Consider the following 25,158-nt stretch of genomic DNA (forward strand, 5'->3'; position numbering starts at 1 on the left):
GTTGTGTTCTGGTGCGTGACAGGGTCATAACAGCCATTGATTGGTTACCTGGACTGTCCGAGCTGTTTCATTTCCCTACTGCTGTGATGGAGTGTTGCTTGCTAGGACAGGTCCTGCCACCCGTTCCAAAGCCGGGACCTCAGAGGCCCTAGGGAGATGTCTGTCGTGTGTGTGTGTCTGGCTCATCTCAGCATTGAGAGTGACAGAAAGCCCAACCAGCATGACCATGACATAGGGATTATCTTGATATGATGAATTTGCTTCATCACCGAATTTCTGTACAATTCTGTAGAATTTCTAATACAGCTTAGAAGCATGTCTAAACAGCTGAGCTTTGAAGTGTATTCATACACTGGAGTTGTTTTGGAGCAGGTGTGGACAGGTATTTGTATTTATTATGGATCCCCATTAGTTCCTGCCAAGGCAGCAGCTAGTCTTCCTGGGGTCCAGCAAAATGAAGGCAGTTCATACAATTTTAAAAACATTATATTACATTCACAAATTTCACAACACACTGTGTGCCCTCAGGCCCCTACTCCACCACTACCACATATCTACAATACAAAATCCATGTGTACGTGTGTGTGTATAGTGCGCATGTTTTCGTGTGTGTGTGTGTGTGTGTATGCATGTGTCTGTGCCTATGTTTGTGTTGCTTCACAGTCCCCGCTGTTCCATAAGGTGTATTTTTATCTGTTTTTTAAATCAAATTTTACTGCTGCATCAGTTACTTGATGTGGAATAGAGTTCCATGTAGTCATGGCTCTATGTAGTACTGTGCGCCTCCCATACTCTGTCTTGGACTTGGGGACTGTGAAGAGACCTCTTGTGGCATGTCTTGTGGGGTATGCATGGGTGTCCGAGCTGTGCCCCAGCAGTTCAAACAGACAGCTCAGTGCATTCAACATGTCATGTGGAGAACTTGTAGCTTAAGATTTTTCTATAGCAAAGAAAAGTCTTATCAGTTAGAGGACCACTTTGCCTTCCACTACATTTGACATTTGATAGCCGTGTGATAGGAGAGACTGTGTTAGGTAGGCCTGATAGATCTCTGTGTTTGAAGTCTGAAAAGAGCTGGGGTCTCTGTGGAGTGGTTGTTGTTACTGAAATGCCTGTGTTTTGCAGGAGAGAACACACAGTTTAGGCAGTGACTCAGGCTGCATGTATTACTGTGATTAGCTGGAGCTACTGCAGTGTGGGGGGAGCGAGAGCTTCCCTGCATGTCTATGCGATTGTGTTTTCACTGGTCTACTGCATTAATATACAATGCAGTTTCCCTCTCTCCACTCCCTCCTTCTCTCCTCCACTCTTTCTCTCTGTGTGCTTATCTTCACTCGCTCTCACTGCTCAAATCTCTTTCTCCTGCCTTTGGCTCTACTCTCTACTGTGAAGATGACATCCCCAGTTTTGATGAACCAGCGAGCCCCTACTACTGGCCGGTGGCTACCCAGCAAGACCCCACAAGATCGGGCTTTCTGGGTGAGGACTTGCCCCCTCTAAAGTGGTTCTTCAGCAAAGGCACTGACAGCACCGGCCAGGTCTGAGTAAGTACTGCTCTGAAGGAATCTTTCACTGATAACAAGGTGGTATTGATAGCATTGACAGAGTAACAACAAACAATGTGTGTGATGACAAGATTGTGTGTGTAGCACATATTAACTGCCCATAACTGCTCTGCTTTTGTTTGCCCATCTCATCATCTCAGCATGTTGATTGATTAGTTCTTATACTATGACAGGGGAGTTTAGCCAGATGTGATAGTGCTATAGAACAGCTTCCTGCTCCGGTAGTAGGGAAGAGTATTCTATTGTCACGACACTGAGATGCTGTGTTAGCATTAAATGTGTGTCTTTGTTGACCCATCTTCTTCAGCATCAATGTGCAGTAGCATCCCTCTTCTCATACATTAGATCTCCAACTTCATAGGTAATCACAGCATTCACATTCTGATGCCTCTCTCTGCTGTGATGTACTGTTTTCTTCAAAGGATTCTGAAAATATCAGTGTTAAATCCCACTTTTTTTCTGATGGCTTTCTTTTGCCTAGATCTCGATGTAGGAAATAAACATACAGTGCAGGTTAGATCAAAACTTGGTAGAACAAACAATCATCTCTCTTGAGAGTTCAATTGTGAATCACATTAATTTTTTGCCATGAATTTTGGACCACAAAACTTTGATTTGTGTCCTGAGTTTGCCAATGGTATGGCACTTGGTGAGTTATTGTTAGTTGAACGTGTGCATTGGTAGGCCTGTGTGGCAAAAATATATTCTGTAGGCTATCAAAATAAATAAATAGAGTTACACACTCTATATACAAGCGCCAAGTCATTTATTGGGTAAACCGCCAACGTTTCTGCATCACTGTGCCTTCTTCAGGTTGAAGCCGAAACATCGGTGATTTACCCAATACATTTCTAGGAGCTTGTATATAGAGTGTGCAGTTCTCTTTATTTTGTAGCCTACAGTCTACTTGCTGTTAGTCAACACCGCTACCAACTTTCTTGGGTGTGCGCCAATATATTCTGTAATTAAAAAAGGAAAAGCAGAAAAGTCCGAAATGATCAAAATGATCAAAAATGTATTTCCATGGAAACAGTTGTTTCCATCTGTCTCTCTCTCACTTCTTCCTCAGGTTCCTCTCAGAGCAGGTGACAGCTCCTGTTTCTTTATAAGGCCCACATTCAATTGTATTACAATATGTACATATTAATCATAGTGGTTCATAATAAATTATGATATTCAAGTCTTTAGTCTTGTTACAATACACCTCATCCTCACTTGCTTTACTATGAAATATCTGCCTTTCCCCTCTGTCTTACACTGAGGTGACTGATGAAGGTATTTTCATGTATTTTCAATGGACTAATTTCTACTCAAAGACAGAGAGGTGGGTTGTATAGAGAGAGGTTTAACTAGGGACAGATGTAGTTGGGTTTATTAGGGGTTCCACATGGTGCATAGAGGGGTATAGGGAGTGGACATAGCTATACATTTAGGATAAAATATATCCATACAGTGCCTTCAGAAAGTATTTATACCCCTTGATAAAATGGATTTTCAAACATCTAGACACAAAACCCCATAATGACAAAGTGAAATGCAGAAATATCTAATTTACATACAGTAAGTATTCACACCCCTGAGTCAATACATGTGGCAGCGATTACAGCTGTCTTTTTGGGTAAGTCTCTAAGAGCTTTGCACACCTGGATTGTACAATATTTTCACATTATTCTTTTTAAAATTCTTCAAGCTCTGTCAAGTTGATTGTTTATCAGTGATAGACAGCCATTTTCAAGTCTTGACATAGATTTTCAAGACGATTTAAGTCGAAACTGTCACTCGGCCATTCAGGAACATTCACTGTCTTCTTGGTAAGCAACTCCAGTGTATATTTGGCCTTGTGTTTTAGGTTATTGTCCTGCTGAAAGGTGAATTTGTCTCCTAATGTCTGTTGGAAAGCAGACTGAACCAGGCTTTCCAATAGGATTTTGCCTGTGCTTAGCTCATTTTCGTTTCTTTTTATCCTAAAAAACTCCCTAGTCCTTACAGATGACAAGCATACCCATAACATGATGCAGCCACCCACATGCTTAAAAATATGTAGAGTGGTACTCAGTGATGTGTTGTGTTGGATTTGCTCCAAACACAATGCTTTGTATTCATTTCTTTGCCAAATGTTTTGCAGTTTTACTTTTGTACCTGATTGCAAACAGGATGCATGTTTTGGAATATTTGTATTCTGTACAGATTTCCTTCTGTTCACTTTGTCATTTAGGTTAGTATTGTGGAGTATCTACAATGTTGTTGATCCATCCTCAGTTTTCTCCTGTCTCAACTATTAAACTCTGTAACTGTTTTAAAGTCACCATTGGCCTCATAGTGACATTCCTGAACGGTTTCATTCCTCTCCGGCAACTGAGTTAAAAAGGATGCCTGTATCCTTGTAGTGACTGAGTGGATTGATACACCATCCAAAGTGTAATTAATAACTTCACCATGCTCAAAGGGCTATTCAATGTCAGCTTTTTTTTTTACCCATCTACCAATAGGTGCACTTCTTTACGAGGCATTGTAAAACATCCCTGGTCTTTGTGGTTGAATATGTGTTTGAAATTCACTGCTCAAGTGAGGGACCTTACAGATAATTGTACGGACGTGAGGTAGTCATAAAAGAAAATCTTAAACACTATTATTGCACACAGAGTGAGTCCATCCAACTTATTATGTGACTTGTTAAGCAAATGTTTACTCCAGAATGTATTTAGGCTTGCCATAACAAAGGGGTTGAATACTTATTGACATTTTTCTAAGCATAATTCTACTTTGACATTATGGGGTATTGTGTGTAGGCCAGTGACACAAAATCTCAATTTAATCCATTTTAAATTCAGGCTGTAACACAACAAAATGTGGAAAAAGGCAAAGGGTGTGAATACTTTCTGAAGGCACTGCATATAGAAAATATGGAACGCATTTAGGGAGTATCCATATAATGAAAGAAGTGTGGAGTAGGCAAGAGGAATTGTCAAGAGAGGAATATGTGAATTTGCACTTGTGTTTACCTGTAGACAGGAGGCGGTGCAAAACAGTGTGAAATGTGACTTGGAGAAAGAGAAAGGGCTGAAGGCGGTGAGCAGATAGAGTCAGGTGATGTAGCTGCGCTCTAGCGCAAATCCATCCATGTTATTGTGAGTCGTGATGAGAGGAGAGCTCTGCTGCTGTAGCTCTCCCATACCCTCAAGTGTCATTTCCAAAAGCCTGCTTATCTCTGCCGATTGATCCTCTTTGTGTGATATCTCTACGTCTAAATAGTTCCTTTGTAAAGAGTCTGTCTAAGGTACAAATGAATGTACCCATATAACATCAGGTTTACTGAGTTGCTGTCGTGAGCAGGGACTTAGCTATAGACAACAATCACCCTGTCAGTTTTAGGGTTTAGGGATTGGACATGATAGGGTTAGGTAGGGAAACTAGAAATGGTATCTTGAAAGAATCTATGCCACTGATGTACTCTTGTAACATGTTAGTGATTCACTGCCGCCTACAGCCCATACGTTAAAGTAGCACCTGTGGCCCCTGGTCACCCTGCAGTCTGAATGTAGAGCAACACCGAGACTGGGATGAAACCTCTCTGTGCTCTCCTCCCCTGCAAAAGGACTGACTCATACCACACATTATTCAACATACAGAAAAAATCTCAGAGGGTTGATCTAGCTGCAGATAGCTAATTCTCCTCTATGTGTTTTCCCCTTGCTGCTAATAAGCTCTTATCAATCTAACTAAATTAATAGAGAACATCTGGTTATCTGACGGTCTATGAAGCAACTATTGTATTTGAAAAATGTTGTGGTTGAAGTCCTGCCAACTCAAAAACTGCACAATAAATGTGTAACCAATGGGGAACTGGTTTCTCTGAGAAAAGCTGCTTCGGTGCTACCAATCATCCAAAACACCAATCATCCAAAATCATTTGCATTTATTTGATCAAATAGACTTTGAAAGGGTAGACATGCAGAAATTCCTCTTGTCAAAAGTCTTGCTGTTACAAAAGTAGTTCTTCATGCAGCGTAACAGGTTACAGGTTCTTCTTGGTGAAGCGCCTGAATGGCTTCATCATTGCTGAAAAGACCCTGACAATCAAGGATCGTTTTTTGATAGGCTGAGATATGGAGGGAGAAACCTCTCCAACTGGAGATTCAGCACCATGAGCCTCAATGTGTGGAGCTAGAAACACAAGAGAAATGGATGGAGAGAGAGAGAGAGAGAGAGAGAGAGAGAGAGAGAGAGAGAGACAAAGAGAGAGAGAGACAGAGAGAGAGAGAAATACAGTATAATAACTTTGATAAATAACAGTGCAATGAGTTTGGTAGGCATACTCTATGTTTCTAACACACACCTAAACAAAACTACAAGCTATAGCAGAGCTCTAAAACATCCTTACCTATGCAATGTCCATCAGTAGAGGGAATCTCAGTCTGTTCCTGGACTGAATGGCAGTCCTTTTTGTTTCCTCTCTTGGAACGCTAACAGGAGAAAGGTAAAGAAAATGGTACAGAGAATAAATAAAGAAATGGAACACTTCTGAATCCAAGGCAACAATTTAGTGATGAATAAAAACATATTTATCTCATATATTTGTCTTATCATAGCCACATCAATAACATCAGCACCTAACTGGAACAAAAAAGAAACGCTAACTCCCTGCTATACCTTGAAGTTGATCCTGAGTTTGGTCATTGAAAAGCAAAGGAAGCTCCTTCTTGCTTTCTGCTCAGCCCCCCTCTCTGTCTCAGCCTGGTCTGCTGGGTTTGTTGCAGCAGAAGCTGGTCTTGACGCCTCCTTGCGTCCCTGTACCAGCTGCTGGGTCAAGGACTTTACCAGGACTCTGTCAAATGCAGGGTCCTGGGAGGAAATAGCTGCTTGCAGGGTGTTATAAGAGCCAAACTCCTCCATCAAGTTTTTATGTACACCTCTGAACACCCTGTGGATGTGCAGGTTCTGGGAATATTCCTGTGTCCTGGAGAATCTGGATGCAGCACAGAACTCAGACAGGACTTGTCTGATGAGTTGCTGAGATGTTTCTGTCATGTCTGGTGCCTGTTGGAAGGGTCCATCTAGGGCTGAGGGTCTGATCTCCGATAGCAACCTTATCACCAGTACGGTGACCAAACAGATGACATCATCTTTGCTGGAGTCCATCAAGTACTGCAGTGGGAATGCAGTGGCACTGCTGATGTCTGGGCTGATTAAGAGCTCCCTCAGATGGCCAGAGCTGCTGGGGATGCTCACCTCCTTCTCTTCAATGTCAATCCCATCTCCCTTTGGTACCAAAGAGGTTCCCTTGCTGGTGAAAGATGGAGTAGTGGAGGATCGAAAAGAGGCTTTAGCACTCGGTGGTCGGCTGCTGTCAGTCATTGGACTGTTACGATGCAGGGGTTCATCTGTGTGTGCCATCATCTTTGTCCTTAGGTCACTTGTAGAAATCTCTGGCATTTTAGAGTCCCTGGTGTCGATGCAGGAGCTCCTGACGATGGGGCAGGTCAGATCAAAAGGCACTTTGTCAGGGATGGGAGTGCCAGGGAGGTTGATCTCTAACTCACACTCTGACCTAGGACCCTTTGAAGAGCTAGACAAGGAACTACGACCCTTTAAAGAAGTGGACAAAGATGAACAGGTTCTAGGGATGTCTTGGCAGACTTGATCACTGTCATCCTCACTTTTCTCAACCTCCTTCAGCATAGTTCCTACCATATCGTTGATCTGAAGGAGCTCCCTGGAATCCTTAATTCGCCCTAAGTTTGAGATTTCATTCTGGATAGCAACCAGGATTTCCCCAAGGGTCTCTTTGGAAGAAGCATTTTCTGTCCTTTCGGATCCGGATGGCTTCAGCCCTGTGAAGAAATCCTTAAGTATGTTCTTCATATTGACGCAGATGGTCTTAGCTGTTGACCAAAGCTTCTCTTCTGATATTTTAACACTCAATTCAGTATCATCCAGTTGGGAGCCCCCGTGGGAGCACTGCGAAACTCTCCCACTTCTTTCCAGGAGCACAGTGTCAGTGGACTCATTTTTCTGGTAAATAGTCGCCATTCCTTTGACAAAGGTTTCCACTAATCCAGGGGCTGTATTCTGAGAGGACATGGAGGCAATCTCTGATGGCGAGGTAGATGATAAGCCAGCCTGCAGACTTTTCTGAAGACCAGTATGGCTGATCTGTGTGATAAAGGAATGACTGGATCTCATCAGCACTTTACTCACTGCCTCTTCTGCCTGAGTCTGAAAGTCATTGCTAGAGAGCTTCTTAATGCTCTGAATCAGACTAGTAGAGGACTGTGTGATTCTGACACTCTCTTCTGAGCTCAGTTGAGAACATTGAGTACTCACACTCAAGTCTTCATTGGGTGAGGGTGACTGGGAAATAGTATAGTCATCAAGCTTTGATAGGACACCATCAACAAGCCAACAAGCATCTAGGGACTCATCAGATGAACTGACAACGGCCAAGCATTTATTCTCCACTTTTGATAACTCTGACTTGTAGATGGAAAAAACACTGCTAAGAACTTCTTGAGTGCTGCTATCCAGATTGGAGAGACAGAGAGCTGGTATTGGTTGGCTCTCACTGGGAACTCTACTAAGTTTGGTGCTGGGTAACTGGACCTCAACAGTTGAAACAGTTGTCTTTTCCAGGGTGTCTGAAGACTCCTGAAGAGAAGCATCCTTAGCCACACCTTCTTCTCGAGCGGATAGAGTTAAAAGGTCCCTCAGCTTTGCTCGTATAAGGCCATAGAGTGTGCGGGCTGGAGAGAAGGTTATCTTCTGTGAAAACCCTGTTTTGTGGTCATTTACAGGAACTGGCCAATCAACTGCTTCACATTTACCTTCAAATGATGCTATCGTCTCCATGCCTCCCACAAATGCCTTAACAATCACTGTGGCAGTGGAGCTTACAGATGTCAGGGCTGTGCAGCTGGTATTCAGGGGAGCTTCAGTAAGGCTAGGAGCAGCACTAGAAGGCCTAGAGGAAGGAGCCACGCCAGAAGAGCTGCTGACTTTCCTTGTAAGGATGGTGCTCACCGCCTTGAGGGCTTTAGACTGAAAGTCGGGGCTAGAGAGGGTCTGAAGCTTTCTGGACACCACACTGCTAGAGGATCCAGTCTCTTTGAGAAAGTGAGTGGTCCCTTCTTTCCCAGATGGACACTCAACATCAAGGTCACATTGAAGATTGGTCAGAAATTTAGACCCCAAGATTGTCATCTTCTTGGCCAGATCCAATAGGATGTTGTAGTCCTGTGCCATTTTGTCCATTGTGCCGACAATGGCATTCAGCACATCATCGGTCACAGGGTCCATGAGGGGCTCGATAAACCCTACCCACTCTGGCTCAGACGTTTGGCTCTGTAGCTCGGCCAGGATCTGCACCGAGGCTACCCGAATGACCTCCTTGCCTGCTGCTATGTCCTGACTGTCCATAGGGGGGCAACTCCCCGAGCTGGCCTGAATGGCCACTGAGAGGCCAGAGTTAAGCTGGTGTACTACCTCCCCCGCGATAGCATAGCTCAACTCGGAAGAGCTGGAGGAGGTGGGGTTGGAGTGACCCTCAACCAGGGATATCAGGAGGCTCTCTTCCGTTACCCCAAAGAGAGCTTTCAGAGGCTCCTCCATGAGGGGAGCCTCTCTAGTTGCTGGCAAACTCTGCAATGAGGTCTGGGACCTTGAAGATAAACACACAATCACCACTTATGCCATGCAAATGTGACCAGCCAGCTGGTATATAATCTGGGTCATTAGTGAGCTTGAAAATCAAATGAGAGCAATGATGGTTTACTTCTCATACCATCGTAGTTCTAGAAGCCTAAAGCCAACTGACACGAGTTTTTGCCTGATTTTTATGTTTGTACGACATCAGAATATGATTAATTCTGAAATCAATTTATTCATAGATTACTTTATGGCTTACCCAGTTAAAAATTACTTTCACCTGGACCCACCCCCTCAGAGGCAACATTTCTGACCAGAACTTATACTACAAGGTAATAATTTATGATAAGTATGGGTCAGGTCTTGCAATTATTAACTTGAAATATTGCTGTGAACATACCTCTTAGGCGACCAGCATGGTGATGAGGTTCTGCGAGTGGATTTTTGGCGGCACCCTGCACTGCCATTCCTCCTCCTCTCCTTAGTCCAGTAGTTCATCTCATTGATCAGCAGCCTTTTCTCTCGCTCATCCAGACTGCCTAAGGAATCCTCAGACCCTGTCAGAGAGCACTGGGATTCTGGGGAGGCTGCCCCACTCCTCAGGTCCACACCCATGATACGAGCTAGCGCTGGTAGGAGAATGCGGAGGGCTGTCTGGGTCACGACCTTAACAATCTTCAGACACAGCATGGAGAGCTGCTCGAATGTGAGCTATGGCCAACAAACAGAGTAATGTTTTTGTCAATCAAGCAATTCCATGACACCATTCCCTATATAGCGCACTACTTTTGACCAGAACCTTATGTGGAGAGACTTACGTTATTTTTCATGCCATGCTGAATCACTCTCCATTGGCTAGAGAAAAGAAAAGAAAGGAAACCTATTTTAGCTGCACACTGGTGTTGAGTTAGTGGAGTCACTAGATAGCCATGTTAGGGAAAATAAAAGTGTATTTAATTAAGCTATTAGCAAGTACATGAGCCATTTTGTTCTTGATTTACAGGAAGAGTTAGGGGTGTGGTTACGGTGATGTTAGGGTTAGGTGTAGTGTTTGAAATCGCATTTGTGGTTAGAAGGTGCACTATGACTATAAATTCAGAGTTGTTGTATGTGAGGTTGGAGAAAGACATGGGACTTGCTCATCAGTTAGACTCCTCAGGAAGGAGAGGAGGATTGGGGCACAGCATGTCCCAATCTTGAGAGAAGGCATTAGAGTCCTCTGAGCCTCCTTCTCCAGCTGCTCAATGATAGATCCCCTTTCCCGGAAACCACACCCGGGTGTCTGAGAAGACTCTGGGAATCCGCAAAGAGAAATCTAAAGTTGAATCTGAACTTTATATCTAATTTCCTTCACCTTTAGTGATTTGATTGCACTGGACAGGTAAAAGCACATCTCTCTGTGGGCCTCCACTATATTGCTTTCACCTGTATAGATACAATCTTCTCAGATCAGTGCTGATGAATTTGAACACAACCTGCACCCAACATGAAGTAATCTCGGACCTGCACCAATGCTGCTGTCCTCCTCCGCGGAAGTCTTCTTGGCACTGCCACTGGACTTACGTTTAGCCTACATGACAACAGATTATAGGTCTCATAGCAGATCTAAGGTCAGTGTAGCGTCTCCTCCTAATGCTTTAAGGTTAGGATTTAGTGATAGTAAACTAATCCTAAATCTGTGCCTAAGTAGGCAGAGGATGTGTAAAGGACAGCATATTTCTTACCTTGCCTCCTGTCCTGTTCTTGTTGGTCTCATGTGTCTCTGTTTCATCCTTCATATTCTCCACAACTTTATTTTGATCATCCGGGGAATCCTCCCATTTCACGCTCTGGTGGATAAATGAGAGGTCAATAGCAGTCTTAGGTTGTGACTTCATAAAACAACTTATTCGCTCCTATTTTAAACAAAATGGCAATAGTGGTCAGATTTCAGTCCATGGATCAAACCAGTGAGACCTATTGCTGTGGTAGTGACCTACTATACTGTTAGTAATTTCTCCTCTAAACTCAAAATAGGCTAAATGAACCATACCTTGCTGTTGTCTGACATGATGTGTAGCTTATTGTTGTAGGCTATTTAGAGGTAACACTAATATCTCCTTTGAAAAAACGTCAGTGAACCATCGGCAGACAACTGAAGTGAATATGAACGTCCTTGAATTATGCCAAAGCATTGTTGAATACTCGATTCCGATTGGCTGAAGCAAGGGCATTCCTCAAAGATGTCATACACACATGATGTCACAATTAGGCCTAAGTCTAATGTCTATATGAATTGTCAATGTCATTAGAAAACAGATCATAGCTTGTCAAAGTTCTGCCAAACGAAAATATGTGTAAGTGCACGTTTTTGCGTTTAATTTATGGTTTATCAAGCATCCTCATTCATCACCATGCACAAAAACGTAACTCGCTGCAATCCATTAGCTATAATTCTGAGGTTGCAAAGCTGCAAAACTAGGACATGCAATAAATTATAACCACTTGCACTTAGAATAATTTAAAATCAATGATGTTCTAGGGGGCTTTAACTATTTCAGCATTATGGAGCTGTCCGCTGCATAGAGCTGACACGTTTCTAGGCGTCAGGGGAACGTGCCATGGTGCTGAAATGTTTCGAGTCTGGGCAGCACCTGAGACCGCGGCATGGTGCTGAAATGGAGCAGGGCTCAGTTCTATGGGTATCTCATGCGGATTTTCCTGCTAGCCTATGTATAACGATACTATAATTACATTATTTTCATCCATCCGTCAACAAAAATGGCAAGTCAACGTTTCCCAAGCAATAATGCAATGAAGCCAAGCCGAGATGTATAGTTCTTCATCCAGAGGACGAAGTTCCACTGTATCATCTAAAACGTTCAGAGAGATCCCTTAAAACTGCAGAATAAATTCTCCACAGCTGTTATGGTAGCTAGGTTAACTTAGCGAGACATGGACAAATCCAACACATAGCGTTTCTACTGAGTCCTGCTTAGAGGTGACTGACTGTCATGTTGCTAGTTGTAATGACGCTTTTTAAACAAGAATAGTTGTTTGTAATTGCTATGGGAGCTAATTATTGCAGAGTCCAGCTACACATCCTGCTCGCTGGGCTCATTATGGACAGCCAATGAGCAGCTCAGGTGAAAAAGTCAGCCAGATCTGATCCTTATAAAATACATGCTACAAGGCTACTGTAGCAACCTGCCGACCTGCACAATCCTCCATGGCACTAATGTTACACGTGGAGTATGGTATGCTAACATCCCACAACAATTCCCCAATTGGAATTACTTGCCTAAACTTCCAATCATACTTATTTTCTAATATCAACCATAGTTTCTGCACTTAAGGCAGACTTGCCATTAGAACAAGATGGAATTAGGAAAACTCTCGTTAACGCTCGTTAAACGTAGGCTAAAATGAACCTTACCTGGCTGTCGTCAGCCATTATGTGTAGCCCGTTAATTAAGGCTATGCGCCTCTAATACTGCAGCTGTTCTGATAGGCTACTGTAGCTGCTCTGTAACTGTTAAACTAGTCTAATCTAATCTTATCCGTTGAAAACCCGTCAGTGAACCGTCCTCAAACACAATGAACTGATGTCAATATGGACATTAACCTTCACATAAAGATATCAAATACATGACGTCAGATATGCCTAGAGGTATTGTTGACTTAATCAGAATACATATCATAGTGTCACAGTACGTGCTGTTGACAGCCTACCCCCTGAAATCTGTTGTGAATGTATAGTAATGTTTAACAATTGTATAACTGCCTTCATTTTACTGGACCCCATGAAGAGTAGCTGCTGCAGCTAAAGGGGATCCATTATAAATACAAATACAAACCCAGTGCACCATGATAATACATGCATCAACTTGTTTTGACATATCACATGGGATATGACACTTCCTGATTCTGAGATACTGTAAATCAACAGACCTTGAGAGGAGATAAAACCACATCTGTTGATCCATTTCACAGGTTTCTGGTGGTTTCTAAGCATTCTACATGTGTTGGGGAAGGAGGGTGGGATCTCTCCAGAGCATCTAATTACATCAATCATGTCTTGCCATGCATGTGATATGAGATAATGTTATGCACCACGCAAATATACATTGCCTAAGGCTGCAGTGCTATACTCCATGGAGACAGTGCTCATTGTTCATTTTACATGATGGATATATGCTACTCCATTTCATACAATCAATCGTCAATCAATCAGTACAATTTATTTATAAAGCCCTTTTTACATCAGCAGATGTCACAAAGTGCTTATTTAGACACCCAGCCTAAAACCCCAAATAGCATGCAATGCAGATTTAGAAGCACGGTGGCTAGGAAAAACTCCCTAGACAAGCAGAAAACTAGGAAGAAACCTAGAGAGGAACCAGGCTCTGAGGGGTGGCTAGTCCTCTTCTGGCTGTGCCGGTGGAGATTATAAGGGTACATGGCCATTAAGGCCAGATTGTTCTTCAAGTACTGTAGTTCAAACGTTCTTCATAGATGACCAGCAGGGTCAAATAATAATGTGGTTATAGAGGGTGAAACAGGTCAGCACCTCAAGAGTAAATGTCAGTTGGCTTTTCATAGCCGAACATTCAGAGGTCGAGACAGCAGGTTTGGTAGAGAGAGAGAGAGAGAGAGAGAGAGAGAGAGAGAGAGGTGGGGGAGAGAGAGATAGAGAGAGAGAGAGAGAGAGAGAGAGAGAGAGAGAGAGAGAGAGAGGTGGGGGAGAGAGAGAGAGAGAGAGAGGGAGAGAGAGAGAGAGAGAGAGAGAGAGGTGGGGGAGAGAGAGAGAGAGAGAGAGAGAGAGAGCGAAGATCGAAACAGAAGGTCCATGACAAAGTATCACGTCCGGAGAACACACATGCCTCTTCATGTGATACATGATGTTTGGCTGTGATGTGCGAAGTGTTATCTAATGGGTTTGGTGATTGTTCTGTGTGAAGCCGTATTCTGCATTGCATCATGGAATGTGATGTGAAATCCCTGGGCCTATGGCTGTTGAAGCTACTCCACTGCACTGCTGCTGTGAGCAGGAGTGGGAGAGAAGCCATGCTTTTATTAGACTCTTCTTCTGTCACTCATTCTACTGCCTCTCCATCTCAAAGGCTGCCAAATATTTTGAAGAGTGGTTAAAGAGGTGGCTGTGTGCACACACACTTAGACTCCAACTCTATTTACAGTGAGGGAAAAAGTATTTGATCCCCTGCTGATTTTGTACGTTTGCCCACTGACAAAGAAATGATCAGTCTATAATTTTAATGGTAGGTTTATTTGAACAGTGAGAGACAGAATAACAACAAAAAAATCCAGAAAAACGCATGTCAAAAATGTTATAAATTGATTTGCATTTTAATGAGGGAAATAAGTATTTGACCCCTCTGCAAAACATGACTTAGTACTTGGTGGCAAAACCCTTGTTGGCAATCACAGAGGTCAGACCTTTCTTGTAGTTGGCCACCAGGTTTGCACACATCTCAGGAGAGATTTTGTCCCACTCCTCTTTGCAGATCTTCTCCAAGTCATTAAGGTTTCGAGGCTGACGTTTGGCAACTCGAACCTTCAGCTCCTTCCACAGATTGTCTATGGGATTAAGGTCTGGAGACTGGCTTGGCCACTCCAGGACCTTAATGTGCTTCTTCTTGAGCCACTCCTTTGTTGCCTTGGCCGTGTGTTTTGGGTCATTGTCATGCTGGAATACCCATCCACGACCTATTTTCAATGCCCTGGCTGAGGGAAGGAGGTTCTCACCCAAGATTTGACGGTACGTGGCCCCGTCCATCGTCCCTTTGATGCGGTGAAGTTGTCCTGTCCCCTTAGCAGAAAAACACCCCCAAAGCATAATGTTTCCACCTCCATGTTTGACGGTGGGGATGGTATTCTTGGGGTCATAGGCAGCATTCCTCCTCCTCCAAACACGGCGAGTTGAGTTGATGCCAAAGAGCTCCATTTTGGTCTCATCTGACCACAACACTTTCACCCAGTTGTCCTCTGAATCATTCAGATGTTCATTGGCAAACTTCAGACGGGCATGTATATGTGCTTTCTTGAGCAGGGGGACCTTGCGGGCGCTGCAGGATTTCAGTCCTTCACGGCGTAGTGTGTTACCAATTGTTTTCTTGGTGACTATGGTCCCAGCTGCCTTGAGATCATTGACAAGATCCTCCCGTGTAGTTCTGGGCTGATTCCTCACCGTTCTCATGATCATTGCAACTCCACGAGGTGAGATCTTGCATGGAGCCCCAGGCCGAGGGAGATTGACAGTTCTTTTGTGTTTCTTCCATTTGCGAATAATCGCACCAACTGTTGTCACATTCTCACCAAGCTGCTTGACGATGGTCTTGTAGCCCATTCCAGCCTTGTGTAGGTCTACAATCTTGTCCCTGACATCCTTGGAGAGCTCTTTGGTCTTGGCCATGGTGGAGAGTTTGGAATCTGATTGAATTATTGCTTCTGTGGACAGGTGTCTTTTATACAGGTAACAAGGTGAGATTAGGAGCACTCCTTTAAGAGTGTGCTCCTAATCTCAGCTCGTTACCTGTATAAAAGAGACCTGGTAGCCAGAAATCTTTCTGACATACGTTTTTCTGGATATTTTTGTTGTTATTCTGTCGCTCACTGTTCAAATAAACCTACTATTAAAATTATAGACTGATCATTTCTTTGTCAGTGGGTAAACGTACAAAATCAGCAGGGGATCAAGTACTTTTTCCCCTCACTGTATAGGTTTGTCTTATTCCAGAATACACCCATAATTGTGATCCACACAGTATGGTTCTATGTTTTCCACTCCGTGATTAAAAGTAGTTCTCAGAATAGAGCATTTTTGAATTGCTAATTATGTTTGTTATTTTGTAATATAAGGGGCATGCATCAAGATCTAAAGCATGGCAGATTGAGCTGCTGTGGAGTGTTGTGCTACTTGGGCCTCTAGTTCCTATTCAGGCTACAACATGTTACCAGAAGAATACGTTCAGTAAATGTAGTATTCTTATATTTTATAGAGTACATTTACAGTGCAAAGCCAGTGGCATGTCGTCAGTAAAGATTGAAAAAGGTAAGGGGCCTAAACAGCTACCCTGGGAAATTCCTGATTCTACCTTGATTATGTTTGAGCGGCTTCCATTAAAGAACACCCTCTGTTTTCTGTTAGACAAGTAACTGTTTATCCACATTATAGCATGAGTGGCTTTGTTTGACCGCTCTACCATAAAGGCCTGATTGGTGGAGTGCTGTAGAGATGGTTGTCCTTCTGGAAGGTTCTCACACCTCCACAGAGGAACTCCGGAGCTCAGAGTGACCATCAGGTTCTTGGTCACCTCTCAGACCAAAGCCCTTCTCCCCCAATTGCTCAGTTTGGCCTGGCGGCCAGCTCTAGGAAGAGTCTTGGTGGTTCCATACTTCTTCCGTTTAAGAATGATGGAGGCCACTGTGTTCTTGGGGACCTTCAATATTGCAGAAATGTTTTGGTACCCTTCACCAGATCTGTGCCTTGACATAATCATGTCTCTGAGCTCTACGGACAATTCCTTCGACTTCATGGCTTGGTTTTTGCTCTGACATACACTCTCAACTGCTGGAGCTTATATATTCAACATACAGAAAACATCTCAGAGGGTTGATCTAGCTGCAGATAGCTAATTCTCCTCTATGTGTTTTCCCCTTGCTGCTAATAAGCTCTTATCAATCTAACTAAATTAATAGAGAACATCTGATTATCTGACGGTCTATGCAGCAACTATTGTATTAGAGACAAGCTCTGGTTATTTTATTTATTTTACAAGACAAGATGTTATGAACAAATTCGTATTTACAGTGGCAGCCTAGGAACAGTGGGTTAACTGCCTTGTTCAGGGGCAGAACAACAGATTTTTACCTTGTCAGCTCAGGGATTTGATCTAGCAACCTCTCGGTCGCTGACCCAACACTCTAACCACAAGGCTATCTGCCGCCCCAAGTCCTGCCAACTCAAAAACTGCACAATAAATGTGTAACCAAGGGGGAACTAGTGCATTTCTCTGAGAAAAGCTGCTTCGGTGCTACCAATCATCCAAAACACTTGAAACTCTTGTAAAATAATTTGCATTTATTTGATCAAATAGACTTTGAAAGGGTAGACATGCAGAAATTCCTCTTGTCAAAAGTCATGCTGTTACAAAAGTAGTTCTTCATGCAGCGTAACAGGTTACAGGTTCTTCTTGGTGAAGCGCCTGAATGGCTTCATCATTGCTGAAAAGACCCTGACAATCAAGGATCGTTTTTTGATAGGCTGAGATATGGAGGGAGAAACCTCTCCAACTGGAGATTCAGCACCATGAGCCTCAATGTGTGGAGCTAGAAACACAAGAGAAATGGATGGAGAGAGAGAGAGAGAAATACAGTATAATAACTTCGATAAATAACAGTGCAATGAGTTTGGTAGGCATACTCTATGTTTCTAACACACACCTAAACAAAACTACAAGCTATAGCAGAGCTCTAAAACATCCTTACCTATGCAATGTCCATCAGTAGAGGGAATCTCAGTCTGTTCCTGGACTGAATGGCAGTCCTTTTTGTTTCCTCTCTTGGAACGCTAACAGGAGAAAGGTAAAGAAAATGGTACAGAGAATAAATAAAGAAATGGAACACTTCTGAATCCAAGGCAACAATTTAGTGATGAATAAAAACATATTTATCTCATATATTTGTCTTATCATAGCCACATCAATAACATCAGCACCTAACTGGAACAAAAAACAAATGCTAACTCCCTGCTATACCTTGAAGTTGATCCTGAGTTTGGTCATTGAAAAGCAAAGGAAGCTCCTTCTTGCTTTCTGCTCAGCCCCCCTCTCTGTCTCAGCCTGGTCTGCTGGGTTTGTTGCAGCAGAAGCTGGTCTTGACGCCTCCTTGCGTCCCTGTACCAGCTGCTGGGTCAAGGACTTTACCAGGACTCTGTCAAATGCAGGGTCCTGGGAGGAAATAGCTGCTTGCAGGGTGTTATAAGAGCCAAACTCCTCCATCAAGTGTTTATGTACACCTCTGAACACCCTGTGGATGTGCAGGTTCTGGGAATATTCCTGTGTCCTGGAGAATCTGGATGCAGCACAGAACTCAGACAGGACTTGTCTGATGAGTTGCTGAGATGTTTCTGTCATGTCTGGTGCCTGTTGGGAGGGTCCATCTAGGGCTGAGGGTCTGATCTCCGATAGCAACCTTATCACCAGTACGGTGACCAAACAGATGACATCATCTTTGCTGGAGTCCATCAAGTACTGCAGGGGGAATGCAGTGGCACTGCTGATGTCTGGGCTGATTAAGAGCTCCCTCAGATGGCCAGAGCTGCTGGGGATGCTCACCTCCTTCTCTTCAATGTCAATCCCATCTCCATTTGGTACCAAAGAGGTTCCCTTGCTGGTGAAAGATGGAGTAGTGGAGGATCGAAAAGAGGCTTTAGCACTCGGTGGTCGGCTGCTGTCAGTCATTGGACTGTTACGATGCAGGGGTTCATCTGTGTGTGCCATCATCTTTGTCCTTAGGTCACTTGTAAAAGTCTCTGGCATTTTAGAGTCCCTGGTGTCGATGCAGGAGCTCCTGACGATGGGGCAGGTCAGACCAAAAGGCACTTCGTCAGGGATGGGAGTGCCAGGGAGGTTGATCTCTAACTCACACTCTGAGCTAGGACCCTTTGAAGAGCTAGACAAGGAACTACGACCCTTTAAAGAAGTGGACAAAGATGAACAGGTTCTAGGGATGTCTTGGCAGACTTGTTCACTGTCATCCTCACTTTTCTCAACCTCCTTCAGCATAGTTCCTACCATATCGTTGATCTGAAGGAGCTCCCTGGAATCCTTAATTCGCCCTAAGTTTGAGATTTCACTCTGGATAGCAATCAGGATTTCCGCAAGGGTCTCTTTGGAAGAAGCATTTTCTGTCCTTTCGGATCCGGATGGCTTCAGCCCTGTGAAGAAATCCTTAAGTATGTTCTTCATATTGACGCAGATGGTCTTAGCTGTTGACCAAAGCTTCTCTTCTGATATTTTAACACTCAATTCAGTATCATCCAGTTGGGAGCCCCCGTGGGAGCACTGCGAAACTCTCCCACTTCTTTCCAGGAGCACAGTGTCAGTGGACTCATTTTTCTGGAAAATAGTCGCCATTCCTTTGACAAAGGTTTCCACTAATCCAGGGGCTGTATTCTGAGAGGACAATGAGGCAATCTCTGATGGCGAGCTAGATGATAAGCCAGCCTGCAGACTTTTCTGAAGACCAGTATGGCTGATCTGTGTGATAAAGTAATGACTGGATATCATCAGCACTTTACTCACTGCCTCTTCTGCCTGAGTCTGAAAGTCATTGCTAGAGAGCTTCTTAATGCTCTGAATCAGACTAGTAGAGGACTGTGTGATTCTGACACTCTCTTCTGAGCTCAGTTGAGAACATTGAGTACTCACACTCAAGTCTTCATTGGGTGAGGGTGACTGGGAAATAGTATAGTCATCAAGCTTTGATAGGACACCATCAACAAGCCAACAAGCATCTAGGGACTCATCAGATGAACTGACAACGGCCAAGCATTTACTCTCCACTTTTGATAACTCTGACTTGTAGATGGAAAAAAACACTGCTAAGAACTTCTTGAGTGCTGCTATCCAGATTGGAGAGACAGAGAGCTGGTATTGGTTGGCTCTCACTGGGAACTCTACTAAGTTTGGTGCTGGGTAACTGGACCTCAACAGTTGAAACAGTTGCCTTTTCCAGGGTGTCTGAAGACTCCTGAAGAGAAGCATCCTTAGCCACACCTTCTTCTCGAGCGGATAGAGTTAAAAGGTCCCTCAGCTTTGCTCGTATAAGGCCATAGAGTGTGCGGGCTGGAGAGAAGGTTATCTTCTGTGAAAACCCTGTTTTGTGGTCATTTACAGGAACTGGCCAATCAACTGCTTCACATTTGCCTTCAAATGATGCTATCGTCTCCATGCCTCCCACAAATGCCTTAACAATCACTGTGGCAGTGGAGCTTACAGATGTCAGGGCTGTGCAGCTGGTATTCAGGGGAGCTTCAGTAAGGCTAGGAGCAGCACTAGAAGGCCTAGAGGAAGGAGCCACGCCAGAAGAGCCGATGGCTTTCCTTGTAAGGATGGTGCTCACCGCCTTGAGGGCTTTAGACTGAAAGTCGGGGCTAGAGAGGGTCTGAAGCTTTCTGGACACCACACTGCTAGAGGATCCAGTCTCTTTGAGAAAGTGAGTGGTCCCTTCTTTCCCAGATGGACACTCAACATCAAGGTCACATTGAAGATTGGTCAGAAATTTAGACCCCAAGATTGTCATCTTCTTGGCCAGATCCAATAGGATGTTGTAGTCCTGTGCCATTTTGTCCATTGTGCCGACAATGGCATTCAGCACATCATCGGTCACAAGGTCCATGAGGGGCTCGATAAACCCTACCCACTCTGGCTCAGACGTTTGGCTCTGTAGCTCGGCCAGGATCTGCACCGAGGCTACCCGAATGACCTCCTTGCCTGCTGCTATGTCCTGACTGTCCATAGGGGGGCAACTCCCCGAGCTGGCCTGAATGGCCACTGAGAGGCCAGAGTTAAGCTGGTGTACTACCTCCCCCGCGATAGCATAGCTCAACTCGGAAGAGCTGGAGGAGGTGGGGTTGGAGTGACCCTCAACCAGGGATATCAGGAGGCTCTCTTCCGTTACCCCAAAGAGAGCCTTCAGAGGCTCCTCCATGAGGGGAGCCTCTCTAGTTGCTGGCAAACTCTGCAATGAGGTCTGGGACCTTGAAGATAAACACACAATCACCACTTATGCCATGCAAATGTGACCAGCCAGCTGGTATCTAATCTGGGTCATTAGTGAGCTTGAAAATCAAATGAGAGCAATGATGGTTTACTTCTCATACCATCGTAGTTCTAGAAGCCTAAAGCCAACTGACACGAGTTTTTGCCTGATTTTTATGTTTGTACGACATCAGAATATGATTAATTCTGAAATCAATTTATTCATAGATGACTTTATGGCTTACCCAGTTAAAAATTACTTTCACCTGGACCCACCCCCTCAGGGGCAACATTTCTGACCAGAACTTATACTACAAGGTATGAATTCCAAGTTAATAATTTATGATAAGTATGGGTCAGGTCTTGCAATTATTAACTTGAAATATTGCTGTGAACATACCTCTTAGGCGACCAGCATGGTGATGAGGTTCTGCGAGTGGATTTTTGGCGGCACCCTGCACTGCCATTCCTCCTCCTCTCCTTAGTCCAGTAGTTCATCTCATTGATCAGCAGCCTTTTCTCTCGCTCATCCAGACTGCCTAAGGAATCCTCAGACCCTGTCAGAGAGCACTGGGATTCTGGGGAGGCTGCCCCACTCCTCAGGTCCACACCCATGATACGAGCTAGCGCTGGTAGGAGAATGCGGAGGGCTGTCTGGGTCACGACCTTAACAATCTTCAGACACAGCATGGAGAGCTGCTCGAATGTGAGCTATGGCCAACAAACAGAGTAATGTTTTTGTCAATCAAGCAATTCCATGACACCATTCCCTATATAGCGCACTACTTTTGACCAGAACCTTATGTGGAGAGACTTACGTTATTTTTCATGCCATGCTGAATCACTCTCCATTGGCTAGAGAAAAGAAAAGAAAGGAAACATATTTTAGCTGCACACTGGTGTTGAGTTAGTGGAGTCACTAGATAGCCATGTTAGGGAAAATAAAAGTGTATTTAATTAAGCTATTAGCAAGTACATGAGCCATTTTGTTCTTGATTTACAGGAAGAGTTAGGGGTGTGGTTACGGTGATGTTAGGGTTAGGTGTAGTGTTTGAAATCGCATTTGTGGTTAGAAGGTGCACTATGACTATGAATTCAGAGTTGTTGTATGTGAGGTTGGAGAAAGACATGGGACTTGCTCATCAGTTAGACTCCTCAGGAAGGAGAGGAGGATTGGGGCACAGCATGTCCCAATCTTGAGAGAAGGCATTAGAGTCCTCTGAGCCTCCTTCTCCAGCTGCTCAATGATAGATCCCCTTTCCCGGAAACCACACCCGGGTGTCTGAGAAGACTCTGGGAATCCGCAAAGAGAAATCTAAAGTTGAATCTGAACTTTATATCTAATTTCCTTCACCTTTAGTGATTTGATTGCACTGGACAGGTAAAAGCACATCTCTCTGTGGGCCTCCACTATATTGCTTTCACCTGTATAGATACAATCTTCTCAGATCAGTGCTGATGAATTTGAACACAACCTGCACCCAACATGAAGTAATCTCGGACCTGCACCAATGCTGCTGTCCTCCTCCGCGGAAGTCTTCTTGGCACTGCCACTGGACTTACGTTTAGCCTACATGACAACAGATTATAGGTCTCATAGCAGATCTAAGGTCAGTGTAGCGTCTCCTCCTAATGCTTTAAGGTTAGGATTTAGTGATAGTAAGCTAATCCTAGATCTGTGCCTAAGTAGGCAGAGGATGTGTAAAGGACAGCATATTTCTTACCTTGCCTCCTGTCCTGTTCTTGTTGGTCTCATGTGTCTCTGTTTCATCCTTCATATTCTCCACAACTTTATTTTGATCATCCGGGGAATCCTCCCATTTCACGCTCTGGTGGATAAATGAGAGGTCAATAGCAGTCTTAGGTTGTGACTTCATAAAACAACTTATTCGCTCCTATTTTAAACAAAATGGCAATAGTGGTCAGATTTCAGTCCATGGATCAAACCAGTGAGACCTATTGCTGTGGTAGTGACCTACTATACTGTTAGTAATTTCTCCTCTAAACTCAAAATAGGCTAAATGAACCATACCTTGCTGTTGTCTGACATGATGTGTAGCTTATTGTTGTAGGCTATTTAGAGGTAACACTAATATCTCCTTTGAAAAAACGTCAGTGAACCATCGGCAGACAACTGAAGTGAATATGAACGTCCTTGAATTATGCCAAAGCATTGTTGAATACTCGATTCCGATTGGCTGAAGCAAGGGCATTCCTCAAAGATGTCATACACACATGATGTCACAATTAGGCCTAAGTCTAATGTCTATATGAATTGTCAATGTCATTAGAAAACAGATCATAGCTTGTCAAAGTTCTGCCAAACGAAAATATGTGTAAGTGCACGTTTTTGCGTTTAATTTATGGTTTATCAAGCATCCTCATTCATCACCATGCACAAAAACGTAACTCGCTGCAATCCATTAGCTATAATTCTGAGGTTGCAAAGCTGCAAAACTAGGACATGCAATAAATTATAACCACTTGCACTTAGAATAATTTAAAATCAATGATGTTCTAGGGGGCTTTAACTATTTCAGCATTATGGAGCTGTCCGCTGCATAGAGCTGACACGTTTCTAGGCGTCAGGGGAACGTGCCATGGTGCTGAAATGTTTCGAGTCTGGGCAGCACCTGAGACCGCGGCATGGTGCTGAAATGGAGCAGGGCTCAGTTCTATGGGTATCTCATGCGGATTTTCCTGCTAGCCTATGTATAACGATACTATAAGTACATTATTTTCATCCATCCGTCAACAAAAAGGGCAAGTCAACGTTTCCCAAGCAATAATGCAATGAAGCCAAGCCGAGATGTATAGTTCTTCATCCAGAGGACGAAGTTCCACTGTATCATCTAAAACGTTCAGAGAGATCCCTTAAAACTGCAGAATAAATTCTCCACAGCTGTTATGGTAGCTAGGTTAACTTAGCGAGACATGGACAAATCCAACACATAGCGTTTCTACTGAGTCCTGCTTAGAGGTGACTGACTGTCATGTTGCTAGTTGTAATGACGCTTTTAAAACAAGACTGGTTATTTGTAATTGCTATGGGAGCTAATTATTGCAGAGTCCAGCTACACATCCTGCTCGCTGGGCTCATTATGGACAGCCAATGAGCAGCTCAGGTGAAAAAGTCAGCCAGATCTGATCCTTATAAAATACATGCTACAAGGCTACTGTAGCAACCTGCCGACCTGCACAATCCTCCATGGCACTAATGTTACACGCGCAGTATGGTATGCTAACATCCCACAACAATTCCCCAATTGGAATTACTTGCCTAAACTTCCAATCATACTTATTTTCTAATATCAACCATAGTTTCTGCACTTAAGGCAGACTTGCCATTAGAACAAGATGGAATTAGGAAAACTCTCGTTAACGCTCGTTAAACGTAGGCTAAAATGAACCTTACCTGGCTGTCGTCAGCCATTATGTGTAGCCCGTTAATTAAGGCTATGCGCCTCTAATACTGCAGCTGTTCTGATAGGCTACTGTTGCTGCTCTGTAACTGTTAAACTAGTCTAATCTAATCGTATCCGTTGAAAACCCGTCAGTGAACCGTCCTCAAACACAATGAACTGATGTCAATATGGACATTAACCTTCACATAAAGATATCAAATACATGACGTCAGATATGCCTAGAGGTATTGTTGACTTAATCAGAATACATATCATAGTGTCACAGTACGTGCTGTTGACAGCCTACCCCCTGAAATCTGTTGTGAATGTATAGTAATGTTTAACAATTGTATAACTGCCTTCATTTTACTGGACCCCATGAAGAGTAGCTGCTGCAGCTAAAGGGGATCCATTATAAATACAAATACAAACCCAGTGCACCATGATAATACATGCATCAACTTGTTTTGACATATCACATGGGATATGACACTTCCTGATTCTGAGATACTGTAAATCAACAGACCTTGAGAGGAGATAAAACCACATCTGTTGATCCATTTCACAGGTTTCTGGTGGTTTCTAAGCATTCTACATGTGTTGGGGAAGGAGGGTGGGATCTCTCCAGAGCATCTAATTACATCAATCATGTCTTGCCATGCATGTGATATGAGATAATGTTATGCACCACGCAAATATACATTGCCTAAGGCTGCAGTGCTATACTCCATGGAGACAGTGCTCATTGTTCATTTTACATGATGGATATATGCTACTCCATTTCAT

The 25,158-nt window shown here is 43.6% G+C and overlaps 4 protein-coding genes across 6 annotated transcripts in view; 1 reads left to right on the top strand and 3 right to left on the bottom strand.

Annotated features, from left to right (window-relative positions):
• The first annotated feature begins 1,240 nt into the window (after positions 1-1,240).
• The window catches only part of LOC115164658 (citron Rho-interacting kinase), a 120,322-nt gene continuing 96,404 nt past the window's right edge, over positions 1,241-25,158 (top strand). For all 3 annotated transcript variants that reach the window (XM_029717366.1, XM_029717365.1, XM_029717367.1), the window contains exon 1: positions 1,241-1,544. The gene's annotated coding sequence lies outside the window, so the exon portion shown is untranslated. The remainder of the gene's footprint in view (positions 1,545-25,158) is intronic.
• On the bottom strand, positions 5,581-12,668 carry LOC115164071 (uncharacterized). Its single transcript, XM_029716185.1, has 9 exons — positions 12,622-12,668; positions 10,931-11,035; positions 10,710-10,776; positions 10,346-10,499; positions 10,025-10,061; positions 9,607-9,917; positions 6,216-9,219; positions 5,947-6,028; positions 5,581-5,729 (listed from the first exon to the last, which is right to left on the bottom strand). Exons 1-9 carry the CDS (start codon positions 12,637-12,639, stop codon positions 5,581-5,583), a joined length of 3,927 nt encoding a protein of 1,308 aa, XP_029572045.1. The 5' UTR covers positions 12,640-12,668.
• On the bottom strand, positions 17,386-20,589 carry LOC115164072 (uncharacterized). The gene is made up of 3 exons (XM_029716186.1): positions 17,963-20,589; positions 17,694-17,775; positions 17,386-17,534 (listed from the first exon to the last, which is right to left on the bottom strand). The coding sequence occupies exons 1-3, from the start codon at positions 19,970-19,972 to the stop codon at positions 17,386-17,388; spliced, it is 2,241 nt and encodes a 746-aa protein (XP_029572046.1). The 5' UTR covers positions 19,973-20,589.
• Positions 20,176-24,430, bottom strand: LOC115164073 (uncharacterized). Its single transcript, XM_029716188.1, has 8 exons — positions 24,384-24,430; positions 22,693-22,797; positions 22,472-22,538; positions 22,108-22,261; positions 21,787-21,823; positions 21,369-21,679; positions 20,331-20,967; positions 20,176-20,223 (listed from the first exon to the last, which is right to left on the bottom strand). Exons 1-8 carry the CDS (start codon positions 24,399-24,401, stop codon positions 20,176-20,178), a joined length of 1,377 nt encoding a protein of 458 aa, XP_029572048.1. The 5' UTR covers positions 24,402-24,430.

The sequence above is a fragment of the Salmo trutta genome, chromosome 27 (assembly GCF_901001165.1).
Source record: "Salmo trutta chromosome 27, fSalTru1.1, whole genome shotgun sequence".
Classification (NCBI taxonomy): domain Eukaryota; kingdom Metazoa; phylum Chordata; class Actinopteri; order Salmoniformes; family Salmonidae; genus Salmo; species Salmo trutta.